The sequence below is a fragment of the Homalodisca vitripennis genome, chromosome 2 (assembly GCF_021130785.1).
Source record: "Homalodisca vitripennis isolate AUS2020 chromosome 2, UT_GWSS_2.1, whole genome shotgun sequence".
Lineage (NCBI taxonomy): Eukaryota > Metazoa > Arthropoda > Insecta > Hemiptera > Cicadellidae > Homalodisca > Homalodisca vitripennis.
The window spans coordinates 109,508,969-109,524,975 of record NC_060208.1 but is presented as its reverse complement, the minus strand read 5'-3'; the positions used below and the strand labels follow the sequence as shown (position 1 = coordinate 109,524,975).

The window sequence follows — 16,007 nt, the reverse complement described above, 5'->3', positions numbered from 1 at the left end:
ACTTCTAATAGTATCTTTCCTGCAGAAATCTGCTGCACAATAGAAATTTTTTGGGCATGCTGCATTAGTCAAGCCTTCCTTGAGCCAATGTTCAGATAAGCAAATAAATGAAATTTCATTACTTTTATCATTACTGTCATTGATAAAACTGTCCAGGACTTGTATTTTGTTATTCAAACCTTGCACATTTAAATATAAGAATTTTATATGGCACTCAGATTGTTTTAAGGTGGGAGAAATATTCTTAACTTTTACACCTGCTTTTTTAACTGATTTGTCTTGGACAAAAAATTAGAACTAATACTACAAGCACCATTAATATTTGTCTCTGGTGATAGTGTTGACTCTAAAGTTGAGGATGATGTTTCCAGTTCGGCCAAGATGGTAGTTCTAGAAGAAAGCTCAGAGGCAGTTTCAATGGTGTTCCTGTTGTTGTTGGAGTTTGAAGAAACTGGGGGAACTTGTTGACTGGCAGTTACTTCTTCTGCCACTTGTTTGTAGATTTCATTTGGAATGAGCATAGTTGTCGGTTTTACTCCACTATGTAATGTTGAGGTTGATATTTGAATTTCAGCTTCACATTCGACGACTTTCTTCATGGCAAGATTCTTTATGCTTAATTTCAGCAACCCGGTTTTTACCTCTTCGGTTCATGTGTTAGTGTTCATATTCTGGTGTTAGGAGTGTGAATGGTGGTATGGAATGGGACTGTTAACAAAATGAATGCCTGAATGTGTTTAAGTGTATTTGTGGATGGTTTGGTTATAAACATATAACAATGATGCTTGTAACACAATTTGTAATTGTATTAATGCAGAAATGTTATAATTAATATTTTAAATATTAATTTAAGTGCTTTTTGTTGTTTTGTTTTTGTATTTGAGGCATTCTTTACATTTTTAAAGTAGGTATTCCAAACTCTTTGTTGAAAAAAGTAAGACCCTTATGAATGAAAGGACAATGTTATACCACGTTAAAAGTAAAAAATAGTTATCACAAAATACGATTTCTGGTGCTTCAGGTTATAAATAGAAAGTGTCATCACTATCTTTTTTACCACTGGGTTATTGTAGACAAGTATGACGTTATTTTAATTTATGATCTGTGTTGGCCCACAAGTGGACATCTGCTGGTTTGAGACAATCAAAGCCAATTACCTCACCTTGTACAATGTTAACTGTGTTTTTACTCATTGTTATACTATTATGAATGCAATAAGCAGCCACACAGTTTTAACTCTTCAACGCATTGTTTTTAAATTATCCATTCACATCTCTTTAACAACAGTAATTATTATCCCCAGATGGGTTCACCTCTGGCTTATATATCATAAATCGTTATAAAGTGTTATACATTCCAGCTACACAATTGTAAAATTTAGTTTTTAAAATTAAAAGATTAAATATAAAATGACTTATAATTCACCTATACTCTTTTGTGTTCTGAGCTCTTAAGTTCTATGCAGAAATGTATGCATAGAACCTGTGTGAACCAGAAAATTTGGAAGATTTGGAATAGCCATGTTCTGGGCAGAACAATAGTACTATAGCACCAGTTGGAAATATAAGATTTTGATCAAAGTAGCATGAATATTTTAATATAGAATAATGAAGTCCATCATTATTATATTTACAATATCAGTAATTAACATGTGTCTTGACAGGTGACATCGCCACGAGCACGACTTCTCCTGAACCCCTGGCAACTGACAGTACAGACCAGTCTGAGTTGGGACAGCTGGCTCTCTACTGCGGACCCTCCACTGGTTAACATATCTGTAGACTCTGACATCCTGTCAATACAACTGTCCCCGGAACAGCTACATTGTCTGGGTGCTGTTTGGCGAGATTACTCCAGCTACCTTCAGCCTGCCACCCACTCACCTGACAAACCTGCACTGTCCAGAGAGAGTGAGTCTAGCTAAGTTTGGGTTTTCAATCAATTGCATATTCTTTAGTAACAATAATAATGGTGTCTGAACAAAATAAGATTACAAGGATAATGTATTCTAACTAGAATTACTTATTGAAATCATCTATAGCTTTATAAGTCATATGATCCTTTTATATTGTATATGGGTCGATCAAACAACCGTCTGTGTTTTTTTCCATCAGTTTCCCTTTTTGATTTTCAAAATCTGCTGCTGATAATTGTGTAGGATGCTGTAGGGTTGCCTTCAATTTCGAGTGAGTTGCTCTATGATGAAGTAAGATACATTTAGTCGTATGTCAAGTATATATGTATTTTAATACTGCTATTACAATATTAGTATTATTAACAGTTACCTGCTGCTTCACATGCAATTTCCCAGGTTTTACACCTGTATGAGCACTTCTGGTTCGAGTAAATTATATTTCCAACGCCAATGTTAAGTTTGCCCTCTTCCCATGATCAAGAAAATGTGTTAAAATATATATTTATGGTCATTTTAATTACTCCAGTATTAGTAATTTGTCATGAGCAGTTTAGATAGGTTTCATAACTGATTTATAGTAAAAGTTAAACATGTTCTCTCTTATATAAGCACTGCTAGTAGTTACTTGCTGCTTTGCATGCAATTTAGTAGGCGTTGCTTTCACAATCTAGGTTTTCACATACTTCCTTTTTGGTATGTTTTGTTCCATTGTTTATTTTATTTATTTTCCAATCAAGAAAATATATAACACAGAGAAGAGAAGCCTACTTCTGTTAAACGAAAACTAAGACAGGTTTTATTTATATCAGTCTTTATATTGATAGTAAACTTTTAAATATTTTAGAAATTTTAGAACTGGAATTGGTACATTAGTTCAAAAGAACAGTCCAGTGAATTTTCATCTAGCACAGTTCTTGGCAACTGCTTCGATGGGAGTCTTTGCAGTTAAATTCTGACCTTTTATGTTTTAGGGCATATTCTAAGGTAGATTAGTACTTACTTAATCGCTGAAATCTAAAATGCTAATCATCGAGTTAAACAGTTCATCAACGTCTTGTCAATCTATATAATCCTTCATTTCAAGACTCCTTAAGGAAAAGAAATAACTTAAGACATGTTGAAATAAAAATAATGTAGTCATAATTTACTATTTACATTCAACTTAAAATTTATAATACTTGCACATTACTACTGTCAAGGAATATAAGTTGTATAATGTCATTGTGTCATATCAAAAAGCTGTTAACATGCATAATTTAAACTCAAAATCTTTTGAAAACCATATCACTTTAGTGAATACATATCCAATTTGTGATCTTATATTAGATGCAGCCCTACATTTCTGTGCTCTTCTTTCACTCTTTTCGAAAAACCTGTTTGTTCTAATGTGTGTTTAATTTAACTATATCTAGTGTTAACTGAATAACCTCTTAACTTGATCTTTATTTTGTTAAACTGATCTGCCCACAATGGAAAAGATCAATGAAAGATTCATTAATTCCACAGGCAGTTCAGGAGACTCCAGCACAGAGGAGCAGCAGTACCATGATGATCTCCAGGCCGGAGTATTCCAGTTGGTAGAGTCTGGCGGGAGTAAAGATGATCCTCCTCTCACCTACCAGGTGGTCTTCTGGTCCTCCCCTACTCCTGCCATGGCCTGGCGTTACCCCCAGCCTCGTGCACTCACCAAGTTCTGTGTGCTCCCAATACCATTCAGGGTATGTGGTATTCCATACTTTCAGCTAAGTGTTTCTGTGGTAAATAAAACCTACTATACATCTAAGTGTGTTATAGATTAAACATAATATTAAAAATGTTATCCTTACATTGAGATTATTGTGAAATCAAAACTTTATATTAATGCGATATTGATAATGAAAGTTTTGAATTTCTTATAGTCTACATGTTTATTAGCAATAACAAATCTATCTTGAAAATTAAAGAGGAATCAAAACAACAAATTAAGATTTAGATCAGTGTAAAATTTTAATTGAAAGTTTTATATTGTGAGTATTAAAGCAATTTGGAACAGTATTTAAATTTAGTAAAGTATACTTTGACTCAATTCTAAAAAAATTATGCTGTATCTTAATAAACAGGATTAAAAATTGCAGATGAATTAACAATGATCTTTATGTCTCAAAGTTTTGAACAAAATCAGTAACAGACAGAGTGCAAAGCCTTGTACGACCTAAATTAGAGGTTTTAAAAAATGACTTTCTGTAAACTAAAAATATGGTATTATAAAAATTAATCTTAAATAAAAAAAAAATAGAAAATCTTTAAAATTGACAACAATTTTGTGTGGATTTCAAATTATTATTTTTGTTAGCATCTAGAATTAAGAAAATATAGTGATTTTAAAATATTGAATAAGTTATAGCAATGTAAAGTTAATTTATTATTGGATAGTCTTTAGGTAATCAAATAGTACATAATACTAGTGTCTTTCTTGACCACACAGGAGTTGGAGGATGAGCCACAGGCTGAGCTGGTGTGCACGCTGCAGTACTACAGTGATAGTCAGGCCGGATATCAGGATTATGCACAATTCTCACTATCCGAGAATGAGACTCAGATGGTGGAATTGCCTGGAGGTCCCCCACGAGTTGTAGCAACCACCTGGCGGGTGGTACTCAGCTCTGCTGCAGCCCTTGCCACCCCTGTCAAGGCACTAGCTGCCGCCTGCCGGGTTGACTCGTTCTTCTCTCCTGCACTCATCCCCTCCCTCCAGCTGGCCGTAGGGCTCACTGCTGTTCAGGTCAGTCAAGTGTTGGTTAACACAGAGCATGTGTTTGTTCTTTGCTGTATTGGTGCTAATCTACATACTAGCATATTCATCTTTTCTGTTTGTAATAGGTTTGAAACAATTAATTTTCTTATACCTATTAAATCTATTTAACCCATTGCGGATCGTATTGTTTTGGTGTGCGGGCACCAGCGGGCGTGAATTAATTCACGGTCAGCAGCCGCACGAACAGCAATGGTGCGACACATCGTATCGCTCGCTATTGTATACTAGAAAATTCAGCTGCGAAGGTATTCGTTCAGATGGAACATGGGCCTGCTGGGGTTTCCGTGATGTAGGAACGATAACACGCGAGCAAGGTTACGGCGTGGCAGGGATGATGTCTGAATCATAGTCTAAATAAAGCAGATCGGGCGAATCGATTGCAACATCCGGGCCATTGTCTATACTAAACCCACCAACATGTACGTCTGCGTCGTTTAGTTGTGTTACTAACCTCAAAAGTATTATAATAACAAATGAGAAAAACACCCAATCAGAAGCGCTAAAAAGCAGAGAGTAAACTCATATGAATGATTTTTCAACTTCGACATACAATTGCGATCTGTAGGATATTTATAAAACTTTTGAAAATTCTAATCCTAGACCGTTGTTAAACACTCTTAGTAGACAAGTGAAGACGATCGCCCGATCTATCAGACATTAACAGAACTATTTGGAGGGAAATTTAAAAGCAGACCGCTTTTGCGACCTCAGCTCGTCACCGTGCCGTTAGGCGCGGCCGCTGCGTGACGAGCCCAGCTCGTCAGTGATCCGCAATGGGTTAAACTTCAAAACTCTATAATTTTATGTTTTCTCACATTGTATTTTACATGAAATTAGCAATATTCAATGTTTTTATTGATTTATTTATCAAATTTATTATTTTTACCTCATAATTCAAAACTAATGTCATCCATCATTCCACGTAAGAACCAAGTTATAAATCTCTTCCAAAGATGAAACATCTGAACACCTTTTTTGTATAGGAGAACCAAGCCACAAACCTCTGCTGAACCTGGTTCATATCACACCATATGTTCCACCTGAAAACCCAAGTCATCAATTTCTGCTAAAGCAGATCCATCTCATGTCCCCTGTTCTACCTGAAAACCACCACATGGGTGTCACTCCTGTCATTAACCCTTTGCACGCCAGCCTATTTTCCAAAAGTACTACCCAGAAACGCCAAGGGCATTTTCAGCAGTTTTGCAAGCTCTCACAAAATGTATCATAACTTTTTTATTTTTTAACAGATATTGATGATTTTTTTACCATTATTTTGCTTATGAAATTCCCTTGTTCAGTTGGTAAATTGTAGTTGCATAAATGTAATTTAAACTTGTAAAAAAATTAAAAATTAAGAAAAAAAAATTAAAATTTTCAAAAAATGTAAAATGTAAAAATGTATGCTGATTTCCTGTTATATCCTAGTAAACTATATCTACCCCTTAACCTAATTACAAAATTTCAAAAGCCTACCTTATATAGAAGTCCAGTTGTGATTTTTTTCACTAAATGTGACATGGGCACAGTTTTTGTAAGTTGCATGGACGTTGTATGTAATGTTACACTATATTCACAAATCGATATTTGACACTATGCTAAAATAAATCTTACAGAAACACAAAACAAAATAATTCATTACAAGAATCTGAATCAATATTGGAGTCATCTGATTGTGAAATATTGTCGATAAAATCGTCACTTAGTTCATCATCCAATACGTGCACTCCTGTGTCATGTAATGCACCTAACAGTGTATTTTCACTCACTGGTGACTGCTCTCTCTTTCTCTTATTCATTTTACTAAATTTTCAGTACACATAAATAATAAAAATGCCCTAACAACAAAAGTAATGAGAGAAATACAAACGTAAAGAACGCACAGCAACACGAACGTAACCTCACTCTCGACCAAACAATCCAACAGTTGCGAAGCTCAAATACGACCAAACAAACAGTCCATAGAGTAATAAACTACTTTGTGGTCTCAAAGCAACTAATCGACTATCGATTAGTCAAAATTTCACTGCAATCAGATGAACTATAAGAAAATTACAGGCGAAAAACATGATGTCCCTATATTACGGCCGTTGGCAATTTTCAGTTGAGTAGCCAACGGCCGTAATATAGGTACGTTGGCATGCAAAGGGTTAAGAAACCCTGCTCGAAAACAAGCTCTATTTATTAACTAGCTTCTAAATTCACCATTCCCACATATCTCTTGAATACAATATACATGGTAATCATAACTTTGACTCCAGCATTTAATTTTTAAATTACAGTGGAAACTTTACCATGTTAAATACATAAGCCTAACTTTTGAACCCTCCATAAAAGTAAACAACATAACCAAAGTATGACAACGGTTTTACCTCAAAAATGGTTGGTTCATTTCCTCCCTTAGGCAAAAAACTCCACCTGATCCAGTTCTCCCTCCTTCCAGCTTGCATTCTCATAATTAGTTAACATTTTCACAAACAACATATTTTTTTACATTTGCAACAGTTAGTATCAACTACTTGTGTAACATTTGAACAGGATATAATTTATTGAGTATATATTCATTGATAATACTAAATTATGACATATTATGTGTAATATTTCCAGTTCTCAATTCATGTTAATCTTGATGGTATCTCATCAGTGTTTTTAGCCACATTCTGCCTCTCGCACTGCCTGTGATCATGTCAAATACAGTAAGATGGAGAGGTAATAGAGAATGAGGTAGAATGTTTAGTACAAAAGTGCTCTGATCACAGTTAGAATATTAACCTGTAATCTCCATCCAAGACTGATGCTTATACCTTATACTTATTTAAAATTTTACCTACTCTTAAATATTTACATATGTATTGTATATATGATATCATAATGTTCAGGTGACCCTGTGGACTTACGCAGATAACCATCTGCCTCTTCCAGAACCACTGGATCGTTACTCCTTGGACAGGAGGTTTCCCGAAGAGCACGACTTCTTTTCTGCTGTCCTCGAGCAGGCAAATGTAGTGTTTTCAATGTGGCCTAGAGGTATTTTAATATTTTCTAAATTAAATATAAATAAAAAGAGTTATCTCTTCCCATAATGAGCATATTTTTATTGTCAAAAATGTTGATCCTATTCTATTCGCTCAGTCTGATGTGGCTTTATAAAGTTGTGGAACAGGGGTCCATCAGCATTCTGGATGCGAAACAGTGGCTGTAGCAAACACATTGCACAAGAACTATGACAGTAATATCTAATGAAGGAATATATGGTAAGAAGAACATGTGACTTGTTTCAGTTTCATTGACATCGAGATATGTTATAGAGTTCCTGCATTCAGTGGTTTGCATGCAATAAGAGTCATTCTGATATCAGGACAAGAACACATTCTGTATCTCAAAAGTGCAATATTTAGTCTAATTGGATTATCATTAATTGGTATTCCACAGTCACTTGATATGGAATATGGTTATATCATCTCAGTCACCTGGGCTACCAGGGTCAGTACTGTTAATACAGCAACCTTCTCATTATTTTTCTCTCCAATTTCCATCCTATTTCTCTGTATATTTCTGTTCAAGTAGTACAGCTAATAATGTAGTAAGGTGTGCGAGGTCCACTCAAAAAATTTCGTGATTTGTGTTATTAAAAAAGAAGGATTTTATATTTATAGGTTGTATCCCCAAAAGCATTTTTGGTCACCAGTAATGATAGTTTAAAAAAAGGTTTCATTTTCAGAGCAGTGAATGAGATTTTGAGAAGCCGAACACGGAACTTCTTTTTACTGAGGTGAAAGCAATTTCAGAAAAAACTGTAGATAAATACATGTTTAAACCACCCATAAACTTGCATACCACTCTTACAGTCATCACTATTATAATACAGATATATTGATTGATTTTTTTCCTTTTCAAAATGTGATGAAGACTTCAGTACACCTGTTAACAAACTGTTACTGTTATGGAACTAATAAACACCGCCACCAAACCTTGTAAGTAAGTGAGGTAGACTGAAAAATTCAATGCTGTCAAGTTTCATTGTCCCTTCAATGCTTATAAGAGCAGATAAGATTGGGATAATTTTTTAATGGACATAGTAATAGACAATATTTAATGTTTTTTCACTGAACCATTGATTAGTCTCGCTATGTGCAGTGAGCAGGCAGCTTACTGTGAAGGGACGACTGCGGGCAGATGTACTTAACTACAATACGCTGAGCTATCAGAGCTGCGTGCCTCCAGTGCCTCTTGTGACCACCGGGTACACTACAAGTGATTGTCAACAGTGGAGTCTGGTTACCGGACATGTTCACGCCCGTCTTGGTCCTGCACTCAGCCACACCCTTGCTTCATCCCTAGCCTCCTGGGGATCGCAGCCCACTCACTACGTAGTCCTCACACCATATGTCGTGTGCAACAACACCTGTCTGCCCATCAGGTACTGTCATCACCATCTTTTTGTTTCTTTTCTAACACGTATAATGCAGATTTACTCGTACAATAAGTAATCAAGAATAAACTTTATGTAATTTTTATTAAATTTTAAATTTAGAATATTTGAATCTATTTTAAAGATTTGTTGCGTGTGTAAAGGTTCAGACAATCCGGTTCTGATGAATACATCGCCCTTCAATGCTTCCAGTGCCACCTCTACTCATGGAGAACCACAAAACGGCCACTAGAATTGGAGTTTGGCCTCTTGGAACCAGAGTAAGTATCAGAGTAGCCAGATGGATTGGTTTTACATATGGACACTTAGACAATCAGGTTATAATGACTGACTTGCCTTTTAGTGCTACCTTTACTCCTGGAGAACTACAAAACGGTGACTAGAACTGGAGTTTGCCCTCTTGGAACCAGAATAAGTATTAGAGTAGCCAGAAGAATTGATTGCACATGTGAACATTCAGACAATCCGGTTCTGATTAGTACATCACCCTTCAGTGCTTCTAATACCACTTCTACACTTCGATAACTACATGTTACCACTAGAGCTGAAAATTTTCCACCGAGAACCAGAATAAGTTCTCAGCTATGGAATAAGAATTGGTGTTTGGACAAGATTTAATTATTAATGAGTTTGGCATTTGTACTCAATCTCAAACTTTAGACTTACAAACTAACGTTGTAATGTAATGTAATCCAGTGAGAATTGAGCTTACCTACAGACAAGGAAAGATCAGGCTGTCTAGCCATCTCTTTAGTAATAACATTAGTATTGAATTTGCCAAATGTGTCAATTAAATCATATTAAGTTAAATTTTTTTAAAATTTTTTATTGTTTTTAATTACAAATTATTGGAAATAAAATACTACAACCTTAAATTTGTTTGTGTGGTAATAAACAAAAACTGTAGATTGACTGTACAATAATTTAATTAAGATCATGGCATCAAAATCTGCAGTTGGTGAAGTTTTACATGAAGTTTTGAAAGTAAATTTTCTTTCTGGATTTCTGACCATTACAGACCTGTCCGATCACTGGTTTCTTCACTCAAATGCAGCCATCGATATTTGATATCTTGAATAGTCTAAACCAATATTTTATCTGAGTGTCACCCATACACTCATCAAAAGAAGTTTTGTGTATCATAGAGATTATATTTGAAGCAGAATGGCCATGTTTCTACAAACTCTGCTCAAGACTGTCATGGTGAAATGCGATGCAAGTACATGTAATATCACAAAATATAAGTGCTTTGATTTCTGACTGACATAGCGAATTCCTGGTGGTGTATCTGAAGTGTACCCCCTCCATCTTCATATCTTGTCCTAGTCGGTTGCATAGTAATCAACAAGCAAATGGAGGTTGGATGCTTTTCTAACACACCTCATAGTATCTTATTTCCTATTTACCAGTTGTTCAATAACAGTTGAGCTTACTTTTCCAACTGCACTTTGTGTAACAACTCTTTTAGATTTTCTTTTTGCTCATGCATGCTGATGTTTGTGTTGTAATGGCGAGTTACTTTACATCTCATGTCTCATACCCATTCAGACTTTTCCGTTTTTTTTTTATCAATATTGGTTAGAGACTTCTTAATGCATATGTTTTGGCCTGGGATGTTCTGCATTGTAGATAATTCTTATTTTTTGTCTGAGACTGTTCTATATAAATTTTGGTTATATTACAAATACAAACTTGCTCTAAAAGTGTAACAGAATTATGGACATTTGTGTATTATCTGGTATAATAAAAAGACAGTGTTTTTAGAACACTAATTTGATCACAAATCAAAAATCACAAATTCACAAATCTTAAAACAAGTTCGAGCAAGGAAAAGAGTAAACAATTAGGTAATGAACACAGAAAAGTCAAATTTAACAAAAAAAGTTGTTATTCTAAACCTTAAACATATATCTGACATTCTGCTTCAAATCAGGAGAAGTACAGATGTGGCATGTGGCATAGCGAGAAACTTGAGACTAAACAGGAAAAACCCTATAATATTACCTGTATTTCCCTATAGAAGACTAAAGCCAGGCTAAGGGTTCTATAGTATCCCAAAGCCAAAGGGCCTGGACCTAAAAGGACAGGATGGCAAGTGTCAGGAGGAGATGATTAATTTTCTATTAATTTGTTTATTTACTTATCATATGGATGCACTGTTTAACGACCTCATTATGGTTCTATGGTTTTATCTTGTGTTTGTATTTTTGTTTCATTCTGGATGTTTTATTTTGATAAATATTGTCAAAATTCATTAGGATTCTGTCAGCTGATTGCAGTTATGGTAAGTAAACAAAATGTTGATATTGTCCTACTGCGGCACATTTGTGGATTATTTACATTAGTAAAAATAATTTTTATTTAAATAAATGTTTGGCATTATGATATGTTATCTTAAAGCTTGTTAAGATGTAAAAATTTCAGGTCAGTGAAATGGATTACTGGATGGACACTAAAATTGGTATTACATTTTAATATTTAGTAAAAATATAGTACATAGTAATTATTAATTTTTTAATAATAAACTTAAAAATCAAACCAATTAAGCTTAAAAATTAATTGGTCTACACATAAGCTTTAACTCACAGTAGAATTGATAATTTAACATAGAACAAACCAAGCTAAGTATTTGCAAGATATTTACAGAGGTTCTGTCATAATACTAAATGAAAATAAAATTATCCTAATAATCACACTGAGTTTTACTAAAATCTTCATTACTAATGAACACTTTGTGGAAGTAACAAGAAAAATTAGCCACTAAATTAAATGTTGAAATGTAATAGTTTACTAAGTTTTTACTATTTCATTTACTCTTTCTAAGCTTGATGTTTATGAATCTAGATATTCTTATTCTTATTGGTGACTGTTCTTTGTCTGAACAGAGATAATGAATGGAGCAAGGGACTAGTGCTGCAAGCAGGCACCAACACTGTGGTCAAGCTAATGACTGCGGGACGACAATATGCTCTCATTGTGTCTGTCAAACGTCTCTCATCCACAGTCAATCAGGTATTTAACACTGTGTCAACAAAATGATCAGAGTATCACTTTTATGCCGTGGAAGTACGCTGAGAAATCTTCCAGCAAAGTCCATAAATTATTTCCTGAAAGTGTTGGAATTGAGAAGGAAGCATAAAAATCAATTTCTCAGGTACATCTCTATAGCTCATTAGAGGCTTTACGTTTGTGGGACAGAAGCCTTAGCCATTGGTTTCAGTGAGGAAGAGTTGTGGCCATATAAAAGTGCTTTAATCCTCCATGCCAGGTTTCCAGTCCTAAACCACTTTCTTCTTCATTGGTGGGCTTCTATGATTAAGGAGAGATGCTATAATTTCACAGGTTGTAAAATTCTAATTTGCAATCAAAAATTTAATGTTATGAACTTGTAACTTTAAAATTTAACAATTTTGTGCAATTATTTACTTCAATAAAAGAAACTTCTAAAATTATTCTCAAAAGTAAATTTGGCTATACAAAACTATCCATTCTAGAAGAATAAAGCTAATGTTAGATTCATATGGATGTGTATAAAAAGGTGAATATATTTTGCATCTTTGGTAGCTGTATTAATTTTCTAACTGGGTTGTATATTTTCATTGTGTGAGTACAAACTGTACAATAATGTTATTATATAAAAAATATACTATAAATGTAATGTTGCTTTTTTTATTTTCATATAAAAGCCATTGTCTCCTGGAGCTAAGGAGCTTGAAATAAGTGATAGTAATAAATTGTCACAGAATTTATCGCATATCACTAGCGACAAATTTCTAGAGCACCAAAGCTTTGTATTATTTCTTGCAAATACAGCTTGTGACAATAAACCGTCACCGTTGAACTCGGCATAAGGGTTAAATACAGTATTACAGTTGTTTATTTGGTTTGAAAATATACTAGAGAATCGGAAATTTTCGTCTGAGAAAACCTGGAAAAAACCAGGAATTTGAAAAGAGGTTTTGAGTGGCCACCCTGATAGTACACAGTAGTTCACTTTCAGTTTAGATAAAGGTGAAAGTGTGACAAAATTGGCCACAGAGTTTAATGTTAGCAAAGCTAAAATTTGTGATTGGAGGAAAACCTGTGCAAAACTTGAACAATAATGTGCTATTTATTCTGGCCACACTCTTGAAAATAAACAAACAGCTAAGCAAGCCCAGTATGATAAAGTAAATGAACCACTTTTTGTTTGGTTTTCACAGGAATTAGAGAGAAGAACTCCTTTAAGTGGGCTTATTGTTCAAGAAAAGGTGATTCAATCTGAACAAATCAATGAACAGCGGTGAATTTTTTCATGCTAGTATTAGGTGGCTAGTTCGATAGAAGAAGCACCATGGGATACGACAGTTGACAATTATACGAGAACAACTTTCTTCTAACCACGATGCAGCAAGGGAATAGGTAAATACATTTGAAACTTTGATATTGGAAGGAAATTATTCTCCACAGCCTTGAACAAAACTATGACCTACCCTTGTGGTTCAAAGACAACCAAGCAGAAAATGACAGAGACAATCTGTTACTGCTAGTTCAAGCAGTTCCTGTTTGCAAGAAAGTAGTTGAAACAGATATCAATGAATGGGCAGCAGATTGTGCGAGCTCCAAATTCCTAACATATCACAACATAGTTTTAGCAGTCACTCAAGAATCGATGGAGCGTGAGGAGGAAGTAATGATGAAAATAATTTGTGTGATAAAGAGAGTTGGTGCCACAATCAGACTGTGCAGCAGCGCTTGACCTCGCACTACGATACATAAAGCAAAGGCTACTGCTACACCTGCCGATGTCATGTTTATGACAATACGGTGAAACTATGTGTCATCCATACTTTCTTCACTGTGATAAAAGACAATTAATTACTGAATTCGTGTCTTTTAACAGTTAATATTGTACTTAACAATAATATCAGTACTGTATGTCCAGTTTTTTTTTTTTTATTTCACTTCTTAATTTAACTCATACTTAACCTATAAGCTTCAATGTTACTTAGCCAACAGTACTGTTAATGATACAAATTGTGACATCTCTGCTGCCATTATTGTTTGTGTTACTTCTTTTGTCATCATTTGAAATACCTCACTTACTTTGTGATGCAACAGCCAGTTTTTATCTTTTCACAAACCAGACCTTTTTCAATGCACATTTTCACTAAAATGTTTCAAAACATCACAATAAAACTCAAAGTTCACTGTAACACCAGCTGGCACGAACTCACAATGGGCAATGCCTTTAATGTAAAAAAGAGCATTGTTTTTTTGTATTTCTTAATTGACTTGCTTTTTTTGGTCTTGGTGATTGTGGACTTTTCCACACTGATGACTGCTGTTTTGTTTGATCATAACCATAAACCAACTTTCATCACCAGTTATAATCCTGAATGTAAATGTAGGGTTACTTTCAGATGTCTCTTTGAGTTACTGCATACATAAACACCTTGCTGTTTCTGATTGACAGGCAAAAGCCGAGGTAAAAATTTTCTAGCAACTTAATCCATGCCTAGATTTTCGGTTAAAATTTCTTGACAGCTTCCACTACATTAAGTCATTTATTGTTTTGCTCGTGGAAGGCCGTCCTGAACAATGATTATCTTCAATTTAAGTTCTGCCAGCCTTGAAACGAGCGTATCACTCAAAAACCTGTATTCTGCTCAGTGGATTCTCTTCAACAGCTTCTTGACGTATTACTAAAGTTTCCGTTGGTGGTTTCTTAAGTTTAAAGCAAAACTTGATGCAAGCCTGATGTTCGAATTTATCAGCCATCACAAAAATCGCTACGTAATGATAACACACAACAACAAAGCACAACTTGTAGACATAATCTAACCACTCACAACAATGAAACTCAGCACAATGACTCAGCAGCTATTGCGGCAAAGGCAACTGGTGCGCCGACTTGTACTTTCGCATCCAAAGAAATGGTGAATACAGTACAGGAACTTTCAGATACCACCTCGTACAATTTCTCTGAGTTTCTTGATTAATAATTTTTCAATTATCGCTAGCCATATTTTGTCTTAGTTTCTGGTATTACTAATGGTAATATCTGGTAATATCTAATGTCAGAACAGATTTATTATTTTTTTTATCTAATCATGTTATCACAGGTGGTGGTGAATGGCCAGCTGGCATTACACAACAGCTTGGCTGTACCTCTGGAAATACGGATTGTGCCGGATAGCGGGGACCAGTGTAGTTTGGTGGTACAGAATGGCAACTCTCCCCCCACGATAGCCCTGGACCCTCGCTACCCTGTTTCGCTCAAGCTGCGGCTCAGCTCGCTCTCTCCGCTGTGGTCCGGCGAGATTCCACTCAGGTGTGCGAGCACCAGCAGATTCACCAAACAGTGGGAAGTGAAGCGTACGTGTGGTCTGTCAGTTCTAAGCATGCTTCAGAATAGTTTGCATCTTTGTTCAAAGAGATGAACAAATATATTTTTGTATATTTAATATATTTTATTCTATTGTCAACTTTTTTATGATAAAATAAAACAGTTGATGAACCAATACATTATTCTACTTTGTAGTTAAATGGGTAATTAATAAAGTTATTGTCAGTAAAATGTAAAAGGTATGTTGTACTGTTATGATAAAAATTCATTTAATCAAACATATATTCACTTTCTGTGTACTTTATTTACACTGTTTTGTTAACAATAAAATTTTCTATAAGTTTGTATTAAACATTTTGATCGGTTTCTTGGTGAAATATCAAAGTTATTGGTGCCCAACGATGAAAAAATGTGTTTTTTCACTCCAATTTTTGCATTTGACACTGATTTTCTCAAAAAACTAGTTGATTTCCCTGGTTCAATTTATCAGGTCAAAATCCTAAGAATTCGCTAATCCCCCCCAAAACTGGATAGAATT

At 34.8% G+C, this 16,007-nt stretch overlaps 1 protein-coding gene across 2 annotated transcripts in view; it reads left to right on the top strand.

Moving 5' to 3' along the window:
• The window catches only part of LOC124354569 (vacuolar protein sorting-associated protein 13B), a 143,586-nt gene that overhangs the window by 87,199 nt on the left and 40,380 nt on the right, over positions 1-16,007 (top strand). For both annotated transcript variants that reach the window (XM_046805123.1, XM_046805124.1), the window contains exons 35-42: positions 1,664-1,910; positions 3,422-3,633; positions 4,380-4,676; positions 7,589-7,736; positions 8,847-9,129; positions 9,285-9,401; positions 12,027-12,153; positions 15,246-15,498. In XM_046805123.1, coding sequence (XP_046661079.1) covers positions 1,664-1,910; positions 3,422-3,633; positions 4,380-4,676; positions 7,589-7,736; positions 8,847-9,129; positions 9,285-9,401; positions 12,027-12,153; positions 15,246-15,498 — 1,684 coding nt within the window. The remainder of the gene's footprint in view (positions 1-1,663; positions 1,911-3,421; positions 3,634-4,379; positions 4,677-7,588; positions 7,737-8,846; positions 9,130-9,284; positions 9,402-12,026; positions 12,154-15,245; positions 15,499-16,007) is intronic.